Here is a 27,472-nt window from a genome sequence, read left to right on the forward strand (position 1 = left end):
GCCCTGAGTTTAAGCCTCAGTACAGACCAAAACCAACTAAACAACAACAACAACAGCAAAAACCCTGCTTTTCCTGTGTTCATCACTCCATTACTGAAGGTTTAAAGTATGAATTCTGTGCATGTATGTCTCAATAGCATTTCCCATTCCAATCTGGGTATGTAGCACAGGTCACACATGGTCACCCTGCATATCCTTGTGCTTTCAATCCACATAGACATATAGCAACCCTAGTATGTCATTCTAATGTAGTAGAAAAGATGAGAGAAGGGGACAAACCCCATTTGAATTCATGAAGAGAATGTCAGAAAGATTTCCACTGTTTTTTTGCAGAGTGTTAGCAGCATTTATTAAATATCCACTCCAGGTGCCGCATGCTTCAATGAGAAGCTAAAAGTCTACTCCACCACGTCAAAACTGCAGTTGGCTGGCTGATTTTCATTTGCAGAAAGCAGGTGGCTAGGCAGTGATTGAAGTGTCCAGCAGGGGGCTGGCATTCTCTGTCTATACGTGCTCCTGGTTCCTCTTCAGAGCCTCAGCTCAGGAGGGCTGCTGTTTGCTGGTGAAGCTGGTGACGTGCACAACATCCTGCCTATAGGATTGGATGTTTGCTCAGTGCAGTTTTTTTCTACTCACTTTAAACCTTCAGGTTCTAAATATCAGGAAAGGCAGGAAATACTGTGGGAAAATAGCAGACCAAAAGTTCTTAGGAAGCTACAGCCAAACAGACTCAGTCTGGGATGGAGATAGAAAGAGATGATACAGAGTGAGCTTTATTCTAAAGCCTCTCTTGGGGCTGAGTTTCTGGTGCTGTTCACTTCTTGGAGTTGGAGGTATATTGCACTGGTAGTGTGAAGAGAACAGTACAGCACCAGCATCAGAACAGTGACAGATACTTTTGAATGTCATAGCCTAGATGCACTCATAATATTTTTCTTAAAGAAGATTAAAAGCTCAGCTTAGATCATCTACTCCTCATCTTCATCTAATTGTAAAAATCAGAAGTGAAGAAACAGCATCTTAAGACTTGGAGGTGGAAAGTTTAGAGATGGATCCAAATCATTGCTTTCTTCTGAACCTGGATGTGGACCTTTCCATGTACTGCAATGCCTCCAATCACAGTGTGGATCTCCCTGTGCAGGGCGACTGGTTCCACCCCGGAATCTTCTATATTATTCCTGCAATTTATGGGGTTATCATCTTGATAGGTCTCATTGGTAACATCACTCTGATCAAGATCTTCTGTACAGTCAAGTCCATGCGAAATGTGCCAAACCTGTTCATCTCCAGTCTGGCTTTGGGAGACCTGCTTCTCCTGGTAACGTGTGCTCCTGTGGATGCCAGCAGGTACCTGGCTGACAGATGGCTATTTGGCAGGATTGGCTGCAAGCTGATCCCCTTTATACAGCTTACTTCGGTGGGGGTATCTGTCTTCACACTTACAGCCCTTTCGGCAGACAGGTAAGTACTGACTGAAAGTTACATGCTCTCCCAGGTGGCAGATGTCTTGCTAAATGAACCACTATCTTGTGACAGGCAGAGTTGTTTGTGTAAAGAGAAGTTTTCCCCCAACTCACATTCCCTTCCAGGCATGTTTTTGTTCTGGGAATTACTTTTTGAGTTTGATTTATTGGTTTACGGAAGAAAAATGAGTGAATAGTAGAGACAGAAGGAGACAAGTGAGATTTTTTTTTTAAAAAAAATCTCTATAAAACTGAGGTGCATTTTCTGAAGACAAATCATTGCCTTTCCCTAACTTTGCTCACCCTGCAAAATTAATTGACTGGATGAGAAAGACAATCACATCCCATAATTTCCACCTCAGGCAAATGTTTTTCAGAAGCAATTCAAAACCTTCAGAGAACAGGAAAATCCCACGGCATTTGTTCAAAGTATTCTTTCCGAAATTACCAAGAGACGAAAATGCACCTCATTTCTCTGAGATTTATTTTCCTCAGATAGTTTAACTTTTCTTGCAGCTGATTTTGTATTTGGATCTCTGTGACTGAATAGTTCTGTGCTGGTTTTTCAAAGTCTTAAATGGAATTGAGTGTTATTGTTCCCCTCTCTCCCACCATAATGCTCCATTCAAGCTTGACTCCTAATTTTAATGTCATTATTGACATTCTTCTATATACAATATCTTTGGTGTTTTTTGGGGGGGTTGAGAGGGAAAAAGGAAGTCCAGTACAGGGCTTTATTCTGGGAAATATCTATCAACTGCATTGGTAGGTGAACGCACTGCACAAACATTTATTTTTTCACAGTCTTAAAATTTATCTTTCAATATTGAGTATTTATCCAATGCTTATTGTGTAAACAACACTTGCTGGAATTAACAGGTCAAAAAGTATCTACAGGTTGTTCACACAGATGGCTGAACCTAATGTTATTCTAGATTCTGAAAGTTGGACACAGCAATGACTTTCAGACACAACATAGGCTGATCAAATTAAGAAAAGCTGATACTACACACCAGTGGATATAAATTTCTATCTTAAAATCAGCTATATAAGTTAAAGCTATATAAGAGTTGACAACATACAAGAAAAGGCATAGAAGAAGCTCTTGAAAGTTTAGGCTGTAAAGAAACTGTCCAATATTTTAATGCATGTGGTACTGGATTCTCATTTGGGAGCAGAACAAACAGTCCTCAGGTAAGCCAACCTTGAGGAGTAATGCACAAATAAAGATAGTGCTCTCAGTATTCGTAGCCATGGGTTAATACTAAGCTGCCTGAAGTACACTGTTGGGCATGAATGACATTTTCAAGGATTGCAAACCAATGGTCCACAAATGACAGAACTACACCAGCTGGGCAAGGCCTTCTCATGCCCTCTACTCACTCTCAAATTGCTCTTGCCCTGCACATTTGCCCACCAGGTAGTAATGAGCACAGAGATTTTGAGCATTTATTCAGGACAACCAAAGTTCAGAGCTGGTAGAAGCTTTATGGCTATCAGTGGCCCAGGGCAATTCAGGATGAGGGTACTTTTCTTGATAGGAAGAAGAGATTTGGATTTCCGGGCTGGTGAATGCAGTAGGACAGATGGTGTTTACTGTCTTTTGGGGGAGGAAAATAGAGAGGAAAGCAAGGACATGGAATGTAAAGATGCAGCTGCAGGCCCCCCCACCATTCCCAGAGTTGCAAAGCATGTGAGCTCATGAGCAGCAGAAAGGGAAAGCTCTTTCCAAAGCTAGATTGCACACACTGGCAGCCACACTGTGTCCTGAGGAAGCTGATAGATGCTCTAGATCCTTAACAAGTTCAGAAATTACTAGCAGCTCCTACTCAACTAACTTCCTGTGTTTCACTACTGCTTAAGAAAGAGTGGGAGGGGATAGGCAAATGGAGACAGGAAGAATAAGCAAATGCAGCCATAATATTCAATGTCCACATATGAAAATGGAGCTAGGAAAATTGAGGGGTTTGGGTGGAGCTGGAAAATACGAGGGAGAATCATGAAAAGGATGACATTGATGAAGATGCATTGTACTTACAAACTTACATGCTGAACTGAAATTCTTTGTAGAGCTACTTAAAGATGGTAAGAAAAAAAAGCTGATGAATCACTTAAATCACCAGTAATACATCTAGCTGATTACAAAAAGAATGGGTATTGAGCTACTTAAATGTTGTAAGATTGTACTTTACTATTTATCTTAATTCTAAAAGTTACAGGATTCTTATAAGAACCGATGAGGTTGTCAATGAAAAAAATATATACAGTCTATATTTATTTTCTCTTCTTAACAAGGTGTAATCCACATACTGGTAAGCTAAACAAGTTAATAGTTTGATAAATTCTTATATGTTTATATAACCGCATAACCACTTAGAAGAGTTCTGGTACTCTCGGAGTTCTTTTGTGCCTCTTCCTAGTTAATACCCCCATAGAGAGGTAATCATGATTCTGATTTCAGTCACTGTAGATTATTTATACCAACTATAAATCTCATACAAATGAAGTCATTATAGCAAATACTCTTGTGTGTCATTTTTCTTATACTTACCATTATTTCACTGCTATTTTTCCATGGTGGCAAACAGAACAGTGTTTTGTTCTTCTTTTTGTTTCATTGAATGTACTATTCTACGACATAACTCTTGTCACTCTAACCCTTCTAATACAGAGGAATACTAGGTTGTTTCTGCCTTGGGGTTGCTAGCCTGTTCCAGATGTCCTTAACTATGTTTTGGAGTGATGTAAAAGTTTATTTAGGGTATATGTCTCAATGTGAAAAAGTGGGTCAAAGAGACACACATTTGAACAATAACACCAGTTTTCCCACATGATAGTCTGCATGTGATAGATTGGTAAGAGAGTGAACCAGAAGACTCTCTAAACTCAAAGAGTCACAGGGAAACTCTAAAATCACACGAATTATTTTTTCTTATCTTTAAATAGTTCTACAAAGGAGTTTGCATTCAGTAGGTCAGTTTGTGGGCACCAATGCATCTTGGTCCATGTCACCCCTTCTGTCATTCTCCCTCTCCATCTCTACCTACTCCACCTATCCCTTCAAGTGACCTGGTTCCTTTTTAACCTATGTACATGGAGTATTATGACAGTAATTGTTTACTCTCTCCATTCATCTGCCCTCCCACCCTTTAAGCCTCATTCTCTTCAGACAATCCTTAATCTACTGACTTAGGGTTTGAGTGGGGTGTGAGTGGGGCCCATAGTGATAATCATTCATTCCTGCCTTCTATACTTGGCTCAACCCCCCTTCTACATCTACTACCTCAGGTGAGCTTGAAGCTCTGTTAGAAAAGTTTATGTCACTGCCACCATTTCAAATACATACTCTTTTATTTTCTTTTTTAACTTTTTTTTAATTTTAAAAAATTTTATTAACATTGATTTTTATATCACATTTCAATTGTTATGTTTAAGAAACAAGTATTCAGGAAGGGAATCTATATACAATCAATCACTGGCACATAGATTTTAGAACATAATTAAAATTAAGCTGAGTCTTTGTATGTCATCCATATTAATCTATGTAATAAAACATTATGTCTATAGAGTATTTTAAGGCTATGTAGTTATATTTATATCGCCAAAACTGTGTCCATAACCTTGGGTACCCAAATATTGAGTCATTGCTCTTGTACTCTTTGGATCTAATATCCACGGATATTAAGGAAACTGTGCACCTTTTGTTCCTTTGTTCTTGATTTATCTCACTTAAAATAATTCGCTCTAATTTCATCCACTTCCCCACGAATGTCATTGTTTTTGCCTGTCTGTTGTGGCATATAAACAATGGAATTTAATTTTTTATTGTCGGGGTTCAAATACATACTTTTTAAAAAATGCAATACTTTTTTATTAAACATAGTCTTTCATCTTGGTAAGGAGTTCTGGGATTCACAAGGGTGCCCACTTTCTGTGAAATACTCCCCCAATTACATAGCTTAATTCACATGCTATAGTCATTATAAAAACAAAAACATATGACGATGAACTAAAATTCAAGTCAAATGCATTTTTTTCTTTTTCTTTCCCAGTCCTGGGCATGAACTCAGGGCCTGAGCACTCTCCCTGGATTTTCTGAAGGTTAGAGCTCTACCACTTGAGCCACAGCACCACTTCTGGCTCTTTTTTTATGTATGTGGTACCAAGGAATCGAACCTGGCTCTTTATGCATGCTAGGCAAGCACTCTACCACTAGGCCAAACTCCTGTGATTGAAAAAAAGAAAGAAATGTACTCACTATCTTATGTAAAGGTAACTACTCTGTATGGCGGGGGTCATGGGGCTTAAACTCTGGGCCTGGGCGTTGTCCCTGAGCTCTTCAGCTCAAGGCTACCACCCTACCCTTTAAGCCACAGCACCACTTCCCATTTTCTAGAGGTTAATTGGAGATAAGAGTCTCAGGTCCTTTTGTGCCCCAGCTGGCTTTGAACCTTGATCCTCAGATCTCAGCCACCTGAGGAGGTAGGATTACAGGCATGAGCCACCGCACCTGGCCTCTAGATCATGTTTACAATAAAATTTAAAATAGAAAAAAAGGTTTTTCCCTATGCCTTGAATTCCAAATGCATTTTCCAGCATCCATGTTTGCTATTTTGTCACATATGGGACATTAAGATTTCCTCAGGTGGGCTGCAAATGTGATTTAGTGCTAGAGTGCTTGCCTAGCATGCATAAAGCCCTGAGTTTGATTGCTCCATACCATATACACAAAAACAAAACAACAACAACAACAAACAAGAACAAAAAAGAATTCCTTGGGACACTAATACTTGTCCATTGTAAAACTCCCCTATGTGGGAAATACCTTTTATTGGAACACACCCACAAATGAAAGAGGAACAAACCCAAGCAGTTAAATACTACCTTCAGTCACAGGCTGGAAGCACTAAGGCATCTCATTGATGAAGTTTGGAGACTTCCTGAAGCGTTCACAAGAAGTCCACTTTCCAGATCTGCACCATGTCTCCCAAATGCTTTTTCAGTCCTTCCTTCATCGATGAGTCTACTTTACATACTCTTGTCCCAAGATTTGCCAGAAGTAGCACTGCTCTAAACTACTCATTCTCTCCCACATGTGTCACCTGACCTCGACCGTCTCCCATTTCCTTATTTTCCCTGTTTCCGAGGGGCTAGACCCCATTTTCTCTTTTTCCCCAAATCCCATCATTCCTTCAAGGTTCCAGTCAAGTATTTTTTTTTAGGAATCATTCCTTGATCTTTTAGTTGCATTGATTTATTTCGGTTCTTTGAGGTATTTTTGTCCGTATTGTTCATCAGTTACCAAATATATCCTGCTTTGTACTACTGTACCCTTTTTCTGGAAGTGTTTTCTATATTCACAATCATATGGAAAATTCTGTGGAGTTGGTGTCTTTTACAAATACCAGGCCCAACTTACTTAACTCCAGCTTGATTTTTTAATTGATGTTTGAGCAATGATAAATGATAAAACCCAGAAGCTAGAAAGTTTGAATCCTTGTTTGACACAGAGATCAAAAGACATGATGGAATTTAATCTTCACAACAAAGTCAGAGTGAACTGCCACTAAAGACCTAACTCTCCTCATTCCAAATCCCCATTCCTTTGCTGGATATGGAAATTTTTCTTCAGAAAAAAAAAAAGAACATCAAAATCTAGTGTGACTCCATTTCCTTTCTCTGGACAGTGAAAACAACAAATTCTAAACCTAGCTGATCTGAAGAAAGATACCGTGAGTGACTCCAGGCTGAGCTTCTTGGAAGGGGGTCACTCCAGTGATTTTAAAGTTCCCTTTACTTTATATGCTTAGCTTCCTTGATTTCAAAGAGATTGACCACTTTTCTCATGAGAGAAGATTCCATTTAAGTTCTAATAAAGTATCCTACTAAAAAGTGCTTTGGTTGGAACATTTTACATGGGCAATTCATGAGTTTATGGTTTTGTTTTCTAAGCCAACTGCAGCTTGTCTGGAAGGAAATTCAACTTACATCTCCCCGCAGCAATGAAGCCACCACAGCTACCAGCAGATTCTGGAGTGATCAGAGGACAGGTGCTGGGAAAGTGGGGTTTCCCAGCCAGGCTCTCTCAACTAGAGGGCTCTGGTAGAGAAGGGCAGCAACTGAACTTTGCTCTAGTGTCTCACACATTATCTTTTCAGTGTCAGGCTTTTATGTGATTAATTAAGTATCACTGCTGGCAGCTTAATATTCATGAGGGCAAAAAAAGCACAAACTTCATCATAAAATGTACAGCATCGCCTGGAAAGGCTCCCTGGTGGGCTTTTTTGAACTGTGCCTGTCAATAACATCTTTAAAAATAGAATAAATTTACATTCTTGCACTCAGAAATCTTCCTGATGTGTGGGGTGGCATAAATTTTCTCTTAATTAAAACACATGTTTTTTAGAATCAAATGAAAAAAAATTCCCCATTCTCCTCAGGTAACTCCCAATAACAGAACAAGAGATGGTGAAAAGGTTCATTTTGCCCATTAGTCACCTCCTACAAGGGGTTTTATTTCACTGCTCAGTGGAACAAAATGACCTGCATATCCTAACAACTGATTTCCTTTTTTCAGGCTTATCAAGGTATAGTACACACACACACACACACACACACACACACACACACACAGAGTGAAGTCTTAGGTTCCCATTTCTATGAGTTTTTTCATGAACAGCGCATCATCTTCATTACTTACTCAAGATAAAGAACATAAGTAATGCACTCTTTTTTTCTGAGTAGTACTCCATTGAATGTATATCTCACAGTTCATTTTTCCTAGTCAACACACTAATTGGTACTATTTTGGGATGTGGGTGATGATGAATAAGTGTGGCCTATTCATTCCTGTATAGTTTTCATATAGATATGTGCCTGTCCTCTTGAATAAGTATCATACATAATTATTTTCTTCCTTTTTATCTGGTGGGTCATGGGGCTTGAACTCTGGGCTTGGGCACTGTCCCCAAGCTCTTCAACTCAAGGCTACCTCCCTACCCCTGGAGCCACCTCCTATTTTCTAGTGGTTAATTGGAGATAGGAGTCTCATGTTCTTTAGTGCCCGGCCTGGCTTTGAACCACCATCCTCATATTTCAGCCTCCTGAGTAGGTAGGATTACAGGTGTGAGCCACTGTGCCCAGCTCATCCAAGTGCTTTGAGAAAAATCAAATAAAACATTAATTTAAAACTTGAATGTTTGTAATGATTTAGAAATCCTATATTAGATTCAGAAATCATGACAAATTGCAAATCCAAATAAATTCTATGATCATCAAAAAATCCTGAAAAATAATGTAATATCATCTACTAAAGAACTGCCTTTTTAAAGTCTATCATATTTGCTCTAGTAAATATTTTAGCTACAACTTAGCTTGCCTCTTAAAATGCTCAGGATTTGGAAACATTCATCCTCTCCTTTCCTTTCCTTTCCTTTCCTTTCCTTTCCTTTCCTTTCCTTTCCTTTCCTTTCCTTTCCTTCCCTTCCCTTCCCTTCCCTTCCCTTCCCTTCCCTTCCCTTCCCTTTCCTTTCCTTTCCTTCCCTTTCCTTTCCTTTTCTCTGTCTTTCTTACCCCCACCTCTTTCTTTCATCCTGGGGATAGAATCTAGGGCCTCATACATGCTAGGCAAGCTCTTAATCACTGCAACATACCCTGTAGATTCAGTAATGTTCATTTCTGTAGGGAAATTAGAAGGATATGGCAATCTTCTATCATTTTTGCTTAAATTTTGCCTTTCTAATTAATAGGAGGTTAGAAAATTTTGTTTATGTCAGACCTCATTTTTAGTAATGCCATATAAATAGGATTATTATTAAATTTTAGAAAACCACTTAGTCTTTTTTCTGCTGCTACAGAACTAGATAAATTATAAACAATAGATGTATGTTTATGATCCTGGACTGGGAAATGAAAGACATGGTGCCAAGATTAGCTAAGGCTATATTCCTGTGGTCTACACCCTCATAATCTAATCACATTTAAAGGTCCTACTTCTTAAAACTGTAGAGTTACAATGACAAACATCAATATGATTATTTTGTTGGGGGAAAGTGTTACATTCAAATCATAGCAATCATTATTAACTTTCTATCCTATATATGCTACTAAATTTCACAACATTGCAATTTTTCTTGTACCTTCAATAATTTGACCTACTCAGTTGATGAGATTTATTAACCTATTTACTGAGGATGCTTTCAAATCATAGGCCTTTTGGTATCTTCCTTTGTACTGATATTTCCTGATTTTACACAAATGTGTTTGTTTTCTTTTATTTTATTTTATTTTTACCTTATCATAACTATTTTACATTCTGTTTGCATGATACTTTTTAGTTGTTGTTAATTGTCAGTGGTAGAGCTTGAACCCAGGGCCTGGGTGCTGTCCCTTAGTTCTTTTGCTCAAAGCTAGTGCTCTACCACTTGGAAACACACGTCCACTTCCAGTTTTCTCCTAATTTGAAGGTAAGAGTCTCAAGAACTTTCATGTGTGAGTTGGCTTTGAAATCAGGACCCTCAGATATCAGCCTGCCGAATAGCTAGGATTACAGATGTGAGCTACTAGCGCCCAGTTGGTGTTATTCAGTAGGGTAGTTATTTTTAAGCTGTTCCTTAATCTCATTTGTCATAAGATAGGGATTCTACAGGCATAGTAACCCAAGTATGTTTATGCAATCAGTTTGCGATTTGTAAATTGACTTTTGTACTGTCTTATAAAGACATACTGATTGACTCAGTTCTTTTATATATTTGAGTTTCAGCTTGAACCTTATTTGATTTTTACTGACTTAACTGCTTCATATCTTTTCCCTCCTTCATACCTTCTTTTAAATTAATTAAATATTTCCAACTTTGTTTCTTCCCTTCATGAGTTTGTTGATTTTACAAGCTTTACTTACTAGTCATTTAGGGGCTACGCTAGAATTTAGAGCATGTATATTTGACTTACTAGAATTTACCACGAAATGAGTCTTTCCTTCTTCCAGAAAAATTCACGGAAAACAGGGCACTTAAACTTTATTTAAATTTCCCTCTTACCTTTCATTTGGATGTTGTTTTATTCACTCCGAATTTGAATTTTTTATTTTAAACTCCATTAAATTTTATTTTTATTGTTTATACATGCTTTGCACTAACTCCCATATTTATTTTCAGGTTTAAATTTATTGGTTTTTTACAAATACTTGAAGCTTGAACTCAATGCCTCAAGCTCTTGCTTTTAAGCCTTGGAGAATCTCAACTAAAACCTTTTTTTTAATTTTCCATCTTTATTTATTTATTCTTTTTTCATATATTTTTATTGTAATTAATAGAAGGGTTTCATTATATTCACCAGATAGAAGGTGTATTACTTCACAAACATTGATACCCTTTCTCATGTCTTGGGCCCCATTTCCCTCTCCCCCTCGCCCTGCTCATCTTGATTTCCCCCCTTCCCTATCCTATTTCAAATAACCAATTAAGCATATATAAAATATATCAGATAACAAAGTGAAATACTGTAACAATATGAGATAACCAAGGGATGGCGAAAGAGATGAGAGATAACAGTACATTAAGGACAACAATCACTCATATGGCTTTTGTTTCTATATCCTGGAGGTCCTTACATTTAGCATCATACTGTATGGTCTTATGTATCTAGATTTTGTTCTATTGTGAATCTCTGCTAGGAGAGCCCAAGGTTTCTACTGATTATGACAAATGAGGGAGACTATTGGGCCTATGTTCCTTTGAGTCTGGCTTACTTCACTCAATATTATTTTTTCTAAGTTTTTCCATTTCCTTACAAATGGGGCAATGTCATTCTTTCTGACAGCAGCATAGAATTCCATTGTGTATAAATACCACATCTTGTTGATCCACTCATCAACTGAGGGACATCTGGGTTGGTTCCATATCTTTGCTATGATAAATAGTGCTGCATTGAGCATAATTGTGCTAGTGGATTTTGTATGTCCTTGTTTCTGGATGATTGGGTAAATGCCAAGTAGTGAAATTGCTGGGTCATAGGGGAGCTCTATGTTTGGTCTTTTGAGGAACTTCCATACTGCTTTCCATAGTGGTTGAATGAGTTTGCACTCCCACCAACAGTGTAGTAGTGATCCCTCCTGGCCACATCCCCTTCAGCATCTGTTGTTATTAGTTTTCTTGATCCTGGCCATTCTAACTGGAGTGAGGTGGAATCTTAGAGTTGTTTTGATTTGCATTTCTTTTATGATCAGAGACGTCTAGCATTTCTTCATGTGTCTATAGGCCATTTTTGTTTCTTCTTCAGAGAAGACTCTCTTTAAGTCTTTGGCCCATCTTTTAATTGGATGGTTTGTTTCTTTGGAGATTAGTTTTGGAGTGATTCAATTGTTTGAACTGTTGATATATTTTAGATATGAGGACTTTGTTGTATGGTTAGTGAAGACCTTCTCCCACTCTGTAGGCTTTCTAGTTAATTTGCTAGCTATGTTCTTTGCCATACAGAAGCTCTGTAGTTTGATGCAGTCCCACTTATCCAGCCTTTCTCTGATTTGTTGTGTTTCTTGGTCCTTATTATCAACTAAAACCTTGACTGTTAACCTGAGCTCCTCTCCTTGTTGGAGCCTGTCCTCCACTTACTATCACCTAGAGGCTCTGCTCACTATGTGAGTTTCTTTGCTCTTCCTTGATATTTATAAATGTTTTAAGGGGAAACTAGTGCTGAACAAGAGATCTCCAGGATTTTGACCTCTCACATGGTTTTTGCCTTGGTATTTCTCTTGTATTTTCAAAGAGGTTTTTTTTCTAATTTTTTATTTGAGAAGACATGCTCAGCCACAGGCTAATTTGGCATTATCAGAAGGGGAAAATCCCATATTATTTCTCTTAAAAACCTGATTTACTGCCCTTGAAACCACACATATCCTAGTTCTATTGAGTTGTTCAGAACTACCTATCCAGGCCTGTAGGGTCAGCATTCAGAGCCTCAAACTATCCTAGAAATTTATAGTGAGAGAAGTTGCTCTGGCTAACTTCAAAGTGGGTAACTCAGAAATCTCAGTTGATGATTGAACAGTGGGCATTGCAAAGCATGGAGGCATAGCAAAGCCTCTGGGGCCCTCAAACTAGGCCGGCTTCTCACTTCAATGAGCAGGAACTCCAGCCAACATTTACTCATGAGTGATAATGGGTAAATTTCCACAAGAAAAAGCCAAAATGTTCCTACAATATGTTTCTGTAAATTTTGCTTCTCTATCATTTCCCCATCTCTCCCTTCCTCCTTTCATTTTTTTCATGTATTTTATGTACTCAGGACAGTTAATCAGTGGTAATAGTGAAAGGTTTATATGGAGAAAAATAATAGAAAACACAGAATTTGTCACATAAAGAAATCGATTTTCCAGTATGAAAGGGCTTACTGTGACAATACTATATCTGTTTCTTGATATTGTCTACGTGTAAGCCAAAGTTTTCTTTTAACCTTTGCTAGTATTTTGTTGTTATATTTGGTTGATTGCTATGTGTTTCATTGTGTTTTATTTTTATTGTTTTTTATTTGTTATTTGATTAGGAAATGTCATAACAGGCAAAACTTCTTTTATGATAAATACTTTGAGCACAATTTTAAAGCAACATAAAATTATATGACAATTTCCCTATCAGAACATATAGGAAATCATGTTTAAAAATAATCAGAATAGTTTTAAGAATGTTTTCATTATATTTTCTTCTGCTTTTACTTTAAATGGTTGAAAATATTACAGAAGAGCAGAAAAACAAACGTTGGCACCATTTTCTCCCTAGAATAACAACAGAAGGCAAAATCAAAGGTCAAATCTATGTTTCAAAGACCACCTGAACTAGCTTGGTGCTAGTTTCTCACACCTGTAATCTTAACTTATAAGGAGACTGAGAGCTGAAGATCAAGGCTCAAAGCCAGCCCAGATAGAAAGGTCCATGAAACTATTATCTCCATTCAACTGCCAAAAGGCCAGAAATGAAGCTGTGATTCAAATGGTAAAGTTCTAGCCTTGAGCAAAGAACGTGAATATACTTCTCAGATCTTAAGTTCAAGCGCCATGACACAACACATGAGAGAGAGAGAGAGAGAGAGAGAGAGAGAGAGAGAGAGAGAGAGAGAGAGAGAGAGAGAGAGAGAGAGAGAGAGGAAGAATATGTGAATTATACAATGAAAACAAGTTCGGAAAATATTTAGTTTTAAGTAATCATATGCTTAAAATATAATGGTCAAATATAAAATTACTGAACTTGGATCTAAAGACAGCATATGTTGTAAGCTTGGTTCTCAGCTAACTGTGTGACTTCAATGAGCTCATTTCTTCTTTCAGCTAATAAATGGTACTTGAAGTCTTCTAAGTTTTATATTCCATAGTTGTCCAAAAAGTAGGTTTGTAATTAAAAAGATCATCATTTGCCTGTACAGTAATAATAGCACTTTTATATGTTGATCCAGCATCCCTTATTCTAACAGCTCTTCATAAAGGTAGAGTCATTGTGTCATTCATTAAGAGCCTTTCTTGGGCATATCTTGCTTCCTCAATCAAATTTTAAATCTGCAGTGGCCAGGGACCTTTATTGATAAAACAGGTCCTGAAATGTCAATGACTACTTAACTTTGGTGATAAACTGACTGAGCATGATGAGCAATGAGTACTTAGTACTGGAAGACCAATGAGCAGGGGCAGTGGTCTATTGTTTTCATTATCACAAATTAATAAGTCTAAAAGCCAGTGCCATGTGGGCTGTTTTGTGTTCTTATTTTGTTGAATTTATGAATTCTTTGGGGGTAACATTTAGAATAATATTATTGGGTGGGAATGAATGCAAAAACATTGCTGAATGCTAGTGGCTCGCATCTTTACTGCTAGTTACTCAGAAAGCTAAGATCCAGAGGAGAGGGGTTCAAAGCAGCCTAGTAGACAGAAAAAGTTCACAAGATTCCCTCTCCAAAATTAACCAGCAAAAAACTGACTGGAAGCATGACTTAATTGATAGATCAAGGAAGCTAAGTAGGAATATAAGGGCCTAAGTTCAAACTTCACTACTGACAAAAAAATAAAATAAAACAGTTCAAAAGCACTGCATTCGAAGAAATGTCTGAGTCCTGTACTTTTAACAGTTGATTAGGAGACTTTCAACAAATTACACATAAAAAGCATTTGATTTTTAACTGTGAATAAAAAAAATGTTTACTTTTTCATAGGACTTTCATATTGGTGCAATGACAAAGTTACATAATACACATTCTTAATAAAATCTAATCAAAACTGTGTATATAATTAGCATACAATAATATTAAAAAGGAAGCCAACAGATAGTTTTTGAAATCTCCACTAGTTAAAATTCCATTGGATAGTCATTCTTTGTCAGGAAATATAATCATCACTTATTTTGTAAATAGTGCTTCCTATTTTTCAAAGAACCTTTGAAATAGTCATTTGCTTTCATCATAACATATAAACTGATATCATTACTTCCATCTCACAGAATAAAGACAAAAGGAAAGAGGAAAAATTTACATCTTGTGGTATAAAATGCTTCTGTTCCACCTCCAGCTCTGCCACTGTTGGCCACGTGACCTTAGCCATGTAATCTCTCTGTGCCTCAGTTCCGCCCTCTGTTAAAACAGAATGTCAATATTGTCTATTTTCTAATATTGTTATGCAGATTAACATTCAAATATTTGTATGCAGATTCATTCATTCATGCTGCTATGCCAGGCCTTTTGTATTATATACATTTTCGTTAAGTAGCAAACAATATAAAGAACCTGAGCTAATACATTCCCACAAAACAAAAGAGTGGAAGTGGAAGTGGAGTGCAGAGCTCCCAGTCTTCAGCCAGCCTCTCTGTCTCCTTGCGTAGGCTCCTCCATTTTAGAGCACTGCCTCCTCAATACTGACAGCATCGATCTCCTATGCCAATGGACCCTACAAAGAAAAATCTCTCAGAAAGGTTTACTTAAATTATAGGACTGCTGAACTCTTTTTGGAGGCACTGCTGGGATGGGACTGTTGAATTTTTATTATTAGACATGATTAGTAATATGTCATGATAGTATTTTTGAATACCATCAATGCATCCTGTTTTGGAAAGCTATATTTTATTAAAGTCATTTAGAATTTTGATTTTTCTTTCCAAGAATTAGTAATATATTTAAAATTGAGAAGTTGCCTCTACTATTTCATTTCCTCCATAAATACTTGATAAATCGAATGGACTAAGAAAAGAATCTACACAGGAGATAGTATGCCTATTTTCTAGGCTTCAAAGAAGTCCCACCTACACCTGGACTTCCGGTGTTTTTCTGACCGAGGGCAAGCACTGTTGCAAAGGAAAGATTGAGGCAGGGTGGTGTCCTGGAATTAGCAGCCCAGGACAGAATGGGATGAGAGTTGGAGGGCAAACACTCTAACCTGATTCCCTCATTAATACAGGCCTGAAAGGGGGCACACTGCACTCTCTCAAGAGGTTCCCTTCATGTCTTCCTTCAGTGTTCAATACACTCTATGCTTTCTGTGTCTCCTTTTACTTGGCCTAAACCCTCACCTCAGAATCTGTTTGAGGTGAATGACAATTTCTTAAGACAATTGATAACTTGGAATCCATTATACATTCCACCCCAGAACATAGATTAGTTATGTCTTCATAGATTTTCTTCTGTTTGTTTACCTTCTGTGCTACAAAATATTATCTAACTATCATTTGCAAATGGAATCTACAAATGGTCTTCAAACTTTTTGGTTCATAATGTTCTGAAAAAGTCTAACAGTTAGGATATAAATATATGTTCTTATCATCATATCATTTTTTGAGAAATGGACTACAAACGACTGGTGCCAAGAAACTTAACTGGGCTACTCCTTTCCTTGGCCATTTAAAACATATCCACTGGAAAATACAATATTTCATCCTCATATACTGCTTCTGACAGACCCCCTTACCGGATTAACACTGCGTTTGGAAGTAAATCATTCTGCTGAAATTCATTTTTGGCCCAAGTGTCAATAATTGTCTATCTTCTTATGCAAAAATGCTATTTACGATTGTCTAACAGCTGATTTCATTTTTTATACTTTATCCCCAAGCTTCCATAATTTTTTTTTAAAGTTTTCTTAATGGAAAGAAACTAATGTTTTTGAATTGTTATAAAAGTGATGTAAAGAGAGGATACTGTTTCATAAGTTAGATCATTCTTTTTGGATGTCACCCATATACCCTATTCTCTCATTCCCTCCCACAAGTTTTCAACTTAATATCTAGTGTGTACCACTGCTGTATTTGTTCACTCTTTGTCTGTCTATTTCCATGCCCTCATTTGTCCCAGCTTCTGTGATTCTTTTTTTTTTGATTGTCAGGGTAATGAATAGAAGGGTTACAGTTACATTTGTCAGGTAGTGGGTGCATTACTTCTCACACACTGGTATACCTTCTCATGTTTCTGTCCCAGTCTCCTGCTCCCAAACCCTCCAAATAATCTTGTTTTCCCCCTTCCCTTCCCTATTTAAAATAAACAAATGCATATACAATATACCAGTTAACAAAGTCAGATACAGTAACCACATGAGATTAACCATAAAGGGAGAAAAAGAGAAAAGAAATAACATAGTACAATAAGAACAATTGCAAAGATACACCTCTTGTTTCCATATCTTAGAGACCATTTTATTTAGTCTCATCCTATATGACCATATGTACATAGCTTTTGAGTTATTGTGACCCTCTGTTAGGAGAGTCCTAGATGTGTTCTAATTATTACAAATGAGGGGAACCGTGGAGCCTGTTTCTTTGGGTCTGGCTTACTTGCTTCTGTGATTCCTATACCCCACAATCAGTACCTTGACTTCTGAAGCCTTTCCAGAGTCCATGAATTTTTCTCTAGCCTCGCTAGCCTCCTTCCAGCCTATGGCTTCTAGTTGCCATTTTTCACCAAGTGTTTACTTCCAGATCACCCCCATTGTAATTAGATAGTGATATGGGGTGAGTTCCTTGTGTGAATATCCTGTTTCCCCAAAACCTGACCTCCAATAATTTCATTATTTCTACCTAAATTTAATTATTATGTTGGAGGTTATAAATGGAGATGTATCCAGTTTTGTTATTTCTTCTACATATATGAGTTTGCTTTTTCCTTAATCTCTTTTTTATTCTTTTTCAAGAATTTCACAAGGAAGACCTTACAGTATACCCTCTATAATCTTTGCTATAAATCCGTTATCATGCAAGTATTTCGTTTCTATCTGGCACAATAAGGTATTTGAGGTTCATCCTAGCATACTTCCTGATGCAGATTGACCTTTTTCCCAATGACGTCTGTTTTCTTTCAGTGAGTAATAAATTTAAAGTGCTGTTTATAATGAGCACAATGGTACGTGTGTTATAATTTTTAAACTAACACACATAGAATATAGATAAAAGTCCATTCCTTTTTTCTTTTCATTTTATTATCTTTAAATAGTTGTATAAAGGGGTTTCACTTCAACATGTCACTTTGTGAATACAATGTATCTTGATCAATGGCATCCCTTTAATCATTCTCCCTCTTCTATCCAAAGTCCATTTTCATTTCGCTACCCAATTAGTACACAAATAAAACGGGTATATTTGCCCTGGATTTGACAATTGCTGCTTGGACCATTTATTTTCATATCTTTGAATAGCAAAGAAGACTCTAGTCAATATTATTACAGTAAGGAAGAAGGATTGATCTGACTTCCTGCTCGTCAACTTGCCCAAGTTTAATATTGATACATACTTGTTAATATGATTTCCACCAAATCCTGGACAAGGAAAAAAAAAGAGCTACCATTGTGTGGATTCTACAAGGCCCCAGGGTCTTTAGCCATATGCCACCAATGTAGATGCATTCTTACATGTTTTGGAAGCATGCTTCCTGAACAGTATTTCATCATCACGTTCTTAGCTAGAGCCCTGCCTGTTCTTCCATAATTGTCAGAGAAAGGGATTTGAGGTTTTCCCCTACTGTTTCCAATTCCCTTCAACAGCACACTGCCCTTATTCTAGATTCCTCTGGATAGTAAAGTATCCTGACCATGTCCTTATGAATAAATAAACTGGGGATTGGTACTTCTGCAATGCAATTATATTGCTAGTTAGGCTCTACTTTCAGTCTTTTCTTCTTCTCATCCCTCTGTTCTTTCCCTCTACCTCCTATCTTCTCCTGTCACCTGCCTCATTTTCCCTGTCTCCATTTTCCTTTTTTTTCTTTTGTCCTCCTTCTTCCCCTCCATCCTGCCATCTCCCTGGAAATTGTACTCTGATGCCTATTTCATGCTAAAGTCCAGCAAAAGGTTCAGTATATGAGGAAGGGGTGGTAAAGAACATTAGAGCTATTTAGCTTAGAGAAAAAATGGGAAAAGATAACTGTGATCTGTGACATATTTAAGGAAAATGATTAGATGTGCACCAAGGATCCATAAGTTCTCTGTTTGCATAGCAATAGCTCAAAGGGGGATAAGATTTCATTCTTCCAAGTTATTGCCATCTTCCAAGTCAGCTACTAATTGCTTCACATTTCTTGAGAAAAATTCTTAGTGTTCTTCTCAGGACCAAAAAAAGCCAGTGTTTCATAGTTTTGCCCAATCTTACTGGGTAGGATTTTAATTTATATGCACCAAGTATGTCAGTTACCCTAGAGACCATTTTGTTCATTTAGCTTTCTACCTCACCTCAGTCTTTCCCATAAAATGTACATTTTTATTGTAATCGAAGTTTTTAAATATTGCTCAACAATTTATATTGACGCATTAATTATGGACAAATAAGGACTAAAATGCTGAATCTATAAAAATGAACTGCTCATATTTGAATAACAGATATACCTTTCGTGGGCAAAGGTTTCATCTCTGAAGTTGACAGCCAGATACTTTTATTTGTCAAGAATCTCTTTGGTACATTAATCTTGTTTTGAAGAATATTTTGCAAACTTTCCATTGTTTGCATAAGAAAAATGAAGCACAGATGTTTTGGAGGTGGGAAAGAATAATGTCACAAGAGGAGTTAATTTGTCTGTTTATGGAAGAGTAATTCTCACTAAGTATTATATATAAGCGAATATAGTCTCTTATTTATGAGTTGAAAATAAGAGGATTGTCTTTAAGCCATATATTATTGAGCAATTAATTAGCAAGTATTTGCTATAAGTGATATATAGAACAAGGGACAAGGAGCATTTTGGATATACAGAAAGAAGAGAAAATACAAAATGTAAGCTTCTGACCTTGGGAAATTATAAGAAAGTTACACAGAAAAGATATGCTCATAGAAAGCTAGCAAATGATTAATTCAAGACAATTCATAGCAAGCACAGATATGGAAAGCATTGATAATCTCGTCATAAAATTGAAAGAAAACATGAAGTTTGAGACATACTCAGCAAAAGCTTCATGGAGATGATAACAAACTGAAATTTGGAAGGATTGAATTCACACAGAGAGAGTTTCTAATATTGTACACAAAGAAAAGAGGAAGGTGGAATGTGATGGATCTTGTTTATCTCTTGGGCATAATGGGAAGTTACAGCTCAGTCTCTCAAGAGACAGCAAGGTAGGGGTGATATATGGAAAATGATCATGGAAATAAAATTTTAAATGATCTTTGTATCTTATTCTTCTAGATAAAGCTCTACTTTCGGCAAAGAACAGAAGACACTAATTCCAGTGCAATGAGGATGAGAGAATATTTAAGATTACAACAGTTCTTTTGTTCATTTGATAGTAGTTTATGGGCCAGAAAACAAGGACTTTGTATATTACTTAGGGCCAGCCACATCATTTCAGCTTTTCTTCTTAGGTCTTTTTCTCTCTCTTTTTTTCTTTTTTTTTCCCCCTCTCAATCCATTTACACTGCTTATTCACCTTCTACATGGTTAAGAATGGCTGCCTGGCTCACTTCCTTGACATAAAAATCATTTGTTTTCAAGATGATTGGAGGGGTGGGGGGAGGGAAATGGGGACAAAAACATGAGAAGGGATATGATTGTGTGAAAAGTAATGCACCTACTACTTGGCAACTGTAACTGTAAGCCCTCTCTACGTTACCCCGACAGTAAAAAGTAAAATAATTTTTTAATCATTTGTTTTCAATCACTCACTAACTGTATTTTCTCCATATATTAACTGGTTTAGATCAGTTATCTACACCAGTTCAACCAGCTTCACTCCTAAACAGAAACAATCTAGTGGTAGCTCCCTGGATTGGGAGCTATTGGCAGAGCATACTAATCAAGATGAAGAAATATTTAAATCATTTCCATGTTCTACAGTGTACTAGACATGTAGGGAGGGTGTAGTATGTTCTCTATACATTTGAGGAAGTGGTATGCCTTTGTGAGACCTGCTTCCCCCAGCACAATGGTAACTTTCAAGATGGTGGCTGGAGCTTGAAAGGAGGTCATTCTGTAGGCAATCTGTGCTACTTATGCACAGGAATGCGGATGTGTGTGTGTGTGTGTGTGTGTGTGTGTGTGTGTGTGTGTGTGTGTGTCCCAAGTAACTGTAATCCTGATTTCAACTTCTGGGAGCCCAGTGTTTTGTTTCTAGTCTATTTATCTGCATCTGATAGAAGTTATATGAATCTCCTTTTTTAGGAGCTGTGGTCCTAGATTGGATATAGATTGGATGTTTACTTCACCACCCCCTAAACTACCTTAGCTTCAATTTTCTATCTGCAGAATGGGGGTAATACTACCTTGTCAGGATTGACTGGAACACGAATGAGATAATGTAGATTTCATTCTTTGCTTGGTACAAGATAACAGCTTAGGAAATGGGATTTCTTTCCATTCTTTGATATGTTGCAAATTTTAGATAAGAGAAAATATTTGCATTGTTTTGTATATTTTTCATTGTACAAATGATGTATCAATATATTGATATTTGTAAACAAATCTTAGATACCATATTATTTCACTGGTAAATATGTTAGTATGCCTTTAATAAACAAGTTTTCTTGAGAAATATAAGGCCATAATTTTACTCAGTACATTAAAATAATCCCATGCTATCACCAAAGATACATACAAAAATATACTCCCTAAATGAGAAAGTGAATGATCATTTTTATAGAATTTTCCAATTCAGAATTTGCCTAAATTTTATCTTCAACACATCATTTAGTAAGTTATTGTATCCCTATATTTCCTGAAGACTGGCAAATAAATCTAAAGGCTTAGATTTAAATTCCAATTATTCTTTGCAAAAAAAAAAGACATGAAAGGAGTCTCCTTAAATTATGGTTGTGGAAGTAGAGAAATTCAAATAGGATCTTGCTGTATAGCCCAGACTGACCTCAAACTCATGAGCCTCCTGCTTCAGCTTCTCAAGTGCTAGAACTACAGGCCTGCAGCATCATACTCAGCTTTATACTTTCATATTTAAAATATCCTGAAGTCAAAATAGCTGCTCAATAATTCTCAAGGCATTTTGAACTTAGGAACAGAAGATTCCCAAGAGAGATGAGGGAAGCTGTTCACACTAGTTTCTGAATCACATATGCTTTACTGGTACTGTGACTCTTATCTGCTAGAAAATGCAGATGTCGTAAGTTACCATTTTATCTCTTCTAAATTTATTAGCAATATCTTTAGTTATATGCACCTTTGGCTGAAGATGTTCACATACTTTTAATTTTTTTTAAAAAATCTCAATTCAGTTCAATATAAGAATAAAAAGAATTGAAATGATTAGTTAATAGGAAAATAGAACTTTCTTTGCAATTGTTATGTTTCTTATACTTGTTTCAAATGCAAACAAACAAAGGTACATTAAAGCAGAACTATGAGGATGTTCTAGAATTTTGTGGCATGGGAATATCTACCAAATCAGAGAGAGCCCTCTTCTTCCCTACCCGAGTTAAGAATTTAGAGCTAGATAAAGAGATCACACAGAAAACAACAGAATACTCAGTTCTATGTTTAATAAAACAGTTTGGATAAAGTGACTTAGGTCTACAGCAATAATCAATTTGCAGACACCTCCATCTATTTTAGCCATGTCATTCCCATAGTCAGGAATAGTTAGGTGACTATAGATTCTTTCTTCCAAACTTGCCACATAAGAACCAACTCCCATTTGCTGTGCAGGAGGAAGAAGCTAAGTGAGAAGTCAGAATGCATCCAAGAGCATTCACTCAATAGATATCTAAAAAAAAGGGAAACAAAGGAGAACCAAATGCACTCAATGAATTCTCTGAGATGAAGTCAACCCCGTTTGAATGCAGCATTGTCAGTAATGGGGAGCCGCACATCTAGTTGATCCCAGCTTATCAAATGCCACATTAGAGTAACTTAGTTCCTCAATTGAATGAATGTTTATATAATATGTGCATGTCAGAGTGTGAGTAGGTATCAAAATGGAAAAAGACATTCTTTGTCCATCAAAGGCTCACTCTCTTATGGGTTCTCAGACAAGTGCATTCAAGTGAGATCCATGAGCTAGAGCTAGGTATAGTATGGGGAGTTGGATCAGACATGGTGATGTGCTACTCAGTCCTTCAGTTCCTGCTAGGCAGTAATGGAACTATTCTTGGAATGACCCCCAAACAGTGACTGAGTTTGTAAGACAAGGCAGGATTTGACTGACCTTTTTCCCAGGATGTAGGACTTTTAATGCTAAATCGGGAAACTTTCTAGGCAAACCAGTATGCTTGGTTACTCCAGCTAGTATAAACTTTGCCACTCTTCATTATTGTTTCATAGCTCCCTCCATTCAATTTTTTGCCTTCTCTTTTTACCTTTTGCAGGTATTACTCCTGAACAAACTTTGTTATTGTTGATAATGATACTGAAGTTTGAACTCAGAACCTCATGCATTTTAGGCAGGTACCATACCAGTCACTGAACCACTTCTCGGTCCTGTTGTTCATGGATCATTTGAAAGATAAGGTCTCATTTTTTACCTGGATTTGTAGCAGCTGAACAGGGTTCTATCTACTTTTAAGCTTCCCATCCTCTCTGGAATCACAAGCGTGTACTAAAGCATCCAGCTTCCCTTCCATGAAATGAAATCTCATAGATTTTTTTCTTTCTGAACTGGCCTAATCCTCCAAATCCTACCCTTCCCTGAAGCATGGGATGATAAACATGTGACACTGTGATCAATGATAAGTTGAAAATGGGTAAACGTTTCTGCTTTGGCTTCTTTCAAGACATGATCCTTCTGTTCTCAGCCTCCTAAGTAAACAACAAATGTTCTGTACTCCTGACTGTATTCCAGAGCACTTGAGTCAAATATCACACAAGGGGAAATAATCTGAAGGTGAAAGAGGAAAAGGAAAGTTTGGACAGTGACAAGTTGCCTCTTGGGTATAAAATTTTCATAGACCATCCTTTGAAAGAAGGAAGAGACATACTCTGAATATTCAGTGACTTAAGTTCTTGAATTGTATTTGAACACTAAAAATGTAAGATTTTACATAAAAAATAAAAGCCTAACCTCCTTCTCTGTCTTACTTCTTTAACAACAACATGCTTTGTGATAAGAAAAATGATAGGAATATCAGCTTTTCTGAGAAGTAGTTTTCAAATCAAGAGAATATGAATTGTGCATCATGATGATTATTGTTAATAACAATGTATCATATTTTTTCCAGCCCTGGGGCTTGAACTCAAGGCCTGAGCACTGTCCTTGGACTTTCTCAAGGCTAGAGCTCTACCACTTGAGCCACAGAGTGACTTCCAGCTTTTTCTATGTATGTGGTACCAAGGAATTGAACCTGGGTCTTCATGCATGCTAGTCAAGCACTGTACCATTAGGCCAAACTCCCAGCCCCAGTGTATTATATTTTTATATAACTGAGTCAATTGAGCATGTTCTTACAGAAACAAAATAATGATGGGCATGTGAGATGAGGTACATGTTATTTGGTAACATGATACTATATGTAACACATACAGAGAGAAAGGGGGGGTTGGCAAATTGTTATTGCTGAAGAAAGAGAAAAGCCAAATTTAAGGAGGTGCTCACTGTTGAGGCTATGTGTTCAAAGTCAGCATTTTCATGAACTTGAGAGAGTACCTCCTTAAATATTGCATCTCAGGAGGCTGATCTGCCTCATTCTAGTCCCAGCCCTGGCATCCATGTTAGGCAACTTACACAGTACATTCCTTCTTTCTTGCCCAGGTACAAAGCTATTGTCCGACCAATGGATATCCAGGCATCACACGCCCTGATGAAGATTTGCCTGAAAGCTGCCTTGATCTGGATCATCTCCATGCTGCTGGCCATTCCAGAGGCTGTGTTTTCTGATCTCCACCCCTTCCATGAGGAAAAGACCAATCAGACCTTCATCAGCTGTGCACCATACCCACATTCTAATGAGCTGCACCCTAAAATTCACTCTACGGCTTCCTTTCTGATCTTCTACATCATCCCACTGTCAATAATCTCTGTCTACTACTACTTCATTGCCAAAAACCTGATCCAGAGTGCTTACAATCTTCCTGTGGAAGGGAATATACATGTCAAGAAGCAGGTGGGTACTTACCATTGGCTTATTTTCTTATTGGGGATTTTATCTCTTACATTTCTTTTGGGTTCCACTAACCAGTATAATATCGAGTTGGCCATCACTTAAGATTTTGTGGATATACAGGTGCTAGGGCTTGAACTCAGCACCTGTACGTTGTCTTGCAAGTCTGGCACTCTACCATTTGAGCCACAGCTCCACTTCCAAACTTTTTGGTTGTTAATTGGAGACATATGTCTCATAGACTTTGCTACCCAGGCTGGCTTTGAACCACAATCCTCAGATACCAGTTTCCTGAGTAGCTAGGATTGCAAGCATAAGCCATTGGTACGTTTATGATTTTACAATTAAAAGAAATGGGCAATCTGAGTTCAGATGATTTCTTAAACTTGAACTGTGTTGTTTGACTAGAAAGAGGGTTTTTACATGCAGTTGTGGGAGACAAATGAAGGAAAAGAAGTAATTTACATAAAAAACAATTATCTGAGTTCAAGTTCAGATTGCATGATTTACTCTCTGAGTCTCAACCATCTTACCTATGGTATAGTATACTAATCCCTATATTAAAAGATTGTTGAAGGACTTGAGGTCCCAATTTGCAAGATGCTTTCAACCTGTCTCCCATTCCATAACTCCCATAATTTCATTCTTGAAATACAAATGATATAAACTAGGTGCTTTGGCATTTTTGTCATTATCAGTCCTTCTTGTATATTCAGTGATATACAAAAAAGTCTATTTCCACATAAATGAATAGCTGACAATACTTGGTGGTCTCACCTCCAAAGATCTTTTTTTGTTTGTTTTAGTTGCCAAGAAAATGTGCCAGTTGTCAGTGCAAATGTCTCTCTACTTAAAAGACCTTTCAGCAACAAGCATCCATTGTATCCCCAATTTTTTTAAAAAAAATTTATTTTCAGTACTAGGGCTCAAACACAACACTGAAGTTGCTAAACAAGTACTCTACAACTTGAACTGTACTCCAGCACCTTTTGCTTTGTTTCTTTTCAGATGAAGTCCCATGGCTTTTGCCCAACATGCCTTAGATTATGATCCTCCTATCTTAGCCTGCCACGTGGCTTTAAGTGTAGATCATCAAACACAGTCCCCTGCACTCCTAATTTTTTTAATAAGAAAGAAGTTTCCCCTTGAGGTTGCAGAGGGACTTAGGAGCAAAAGGAAGTACTCATTTCATTTTTGTCTCATAAACTTCTTATATGGTATAGTTCAGAAATAGCTTAAGATTAAAAAATAATAATAGGGAGTTCTCTTGGCTTGACCAATGAGGAAGAACTAAGCTGATTGTTTTTATGAGCATCAGAGGGAATAAGAAATCATTAACTGTGAAGCAAAGAAAGGCATGAAGTAACATGGCAGATAAACTCTGCTAGTGCTCTCGGGAGGAAAAAGGAAGGCACTTACTAGAATTTCATTGTGCAATCCATTCAAGCATGTAATCAACTTTGTTTAAAGATCTCCTCATGACAGCATATTCTAACTCTATTCCACCTTGTGAATTTCTCTCTCTTTCTTTGTCCTGTCTCTCTGACCCTCTCTCTCTCTGCCTCTCTGTCTCTGTCTCTCTCTGTCTGTCTCTCTCTCTTTCGGCCCTCTTATCTATTGCTGCTGCATTTATCTTCCTCTACTGAATTCTTTTGCTGTGGCATTGCACAATCATCTATTTCCTTATCTGCATTACCCCCTCTATGTCCCTGTTTGAGTCTTTGATTCCTTCCTCTGATGCTGCTCCCTGTTCTCTCTGTCTCTCTCCATGTGATTTATCTCCTTAGATTGAATCCCGGAAGCGACTTGCCAAGACAGTGCTGGTGTTTGTGGGTCTTTTTGCCTTTTGTTGGCTCCCCAACCACATCATCTACCTGTACCGATCCTACCACTACTCTAAGGTAGACACCTCCATGCTCCACTTTGTCACCAGTATCTGTGCCCGCCTCCTGGCCTTCACCAACTCCTGTGTGAATCCCTTTGCCCTCTACCTACTGAGCAAGAGTTTCAGGAAACAGTTCAACACCCAGCTCCTCTGTTGCCGGCCAGGCCTTATGAATCGTTCCCAGAGCACTGGCAGAAGCACCACCTGCATGACCTCTTTCAAGAGCACCAATCCCTCTGCTGTCACCTTCAGCCTCATCAATGGAAATGTCTGCCATGAGGGGTATGTGTAGACTGTAATCAAGCATGCCTTCCTAGGGACTCGTGCTTGCTTTATGGCTGACCAAGAGCCTGCAAATCTATTGTTGTCTCTGTACTTTCCTAAGATCCTTCCAAAGGCTGGGTGGATGAATGAATGGCCCCAAAAGGATCATTATTGTGTTTCAAAGGAAACTATTGTATTTCAAAGAAACCCATCAAGGCATGTTACCTCTTTAACTTGTGAGTCTTCTAGAAGGGAGCAACTCTGCCCGGTTTAAGAAAAAGGAACCAATTATAATTTTAAGCATCAAGCCCTGATATACAGGTATGACCAATTAAGTCGTCGTAATTATATGAAGAGAGAGATTTATATGGCAGAAAAAT

The 27,472-nt window shown here is 37.5% G+C and overlaps 1 protein-coding gene across 1 annotated transcript; it reads left to right on the forward strand.

Annotated features, from left to right (window-relative positions):
- The first annotated feature begins 1,048 nt into the window (after nucleotides 1-1,048).
- Nucleotides 1,049-27,472, forward strand: Grpr (gastrin releasing peptide receptor). Its single transcript, XM_090325981.1, has 3 exons — nucleotides 1,049-1,461; nucleotides 24,595-24,946; nucleotides 26,731-27,472. Exons 1-3 carry the CDS (start codon nucleotides 1,049-1,051, stop codon nucleotides 27,118-27,120), a joined length of 1,155 nt encoding a protein of 384 aa, XP_090182107.1. The 3' UTR covers nucleotides 27,121-27,472.

The sequence above is a fragment of the Megascapheus bottae genome, chromosome X (genome assembly GCF_031878675.1).
Source record: "Megascapheus bottae isolate mThoBot1 chromosome X, mThoBot2.hap1, whole genome shotgun sequence".
NCBI lineage: Eukaryota > Metazoa > Chordata > Mammalia > Rodentia > Geomyidae > Megascapheus > Megascapheus bottae.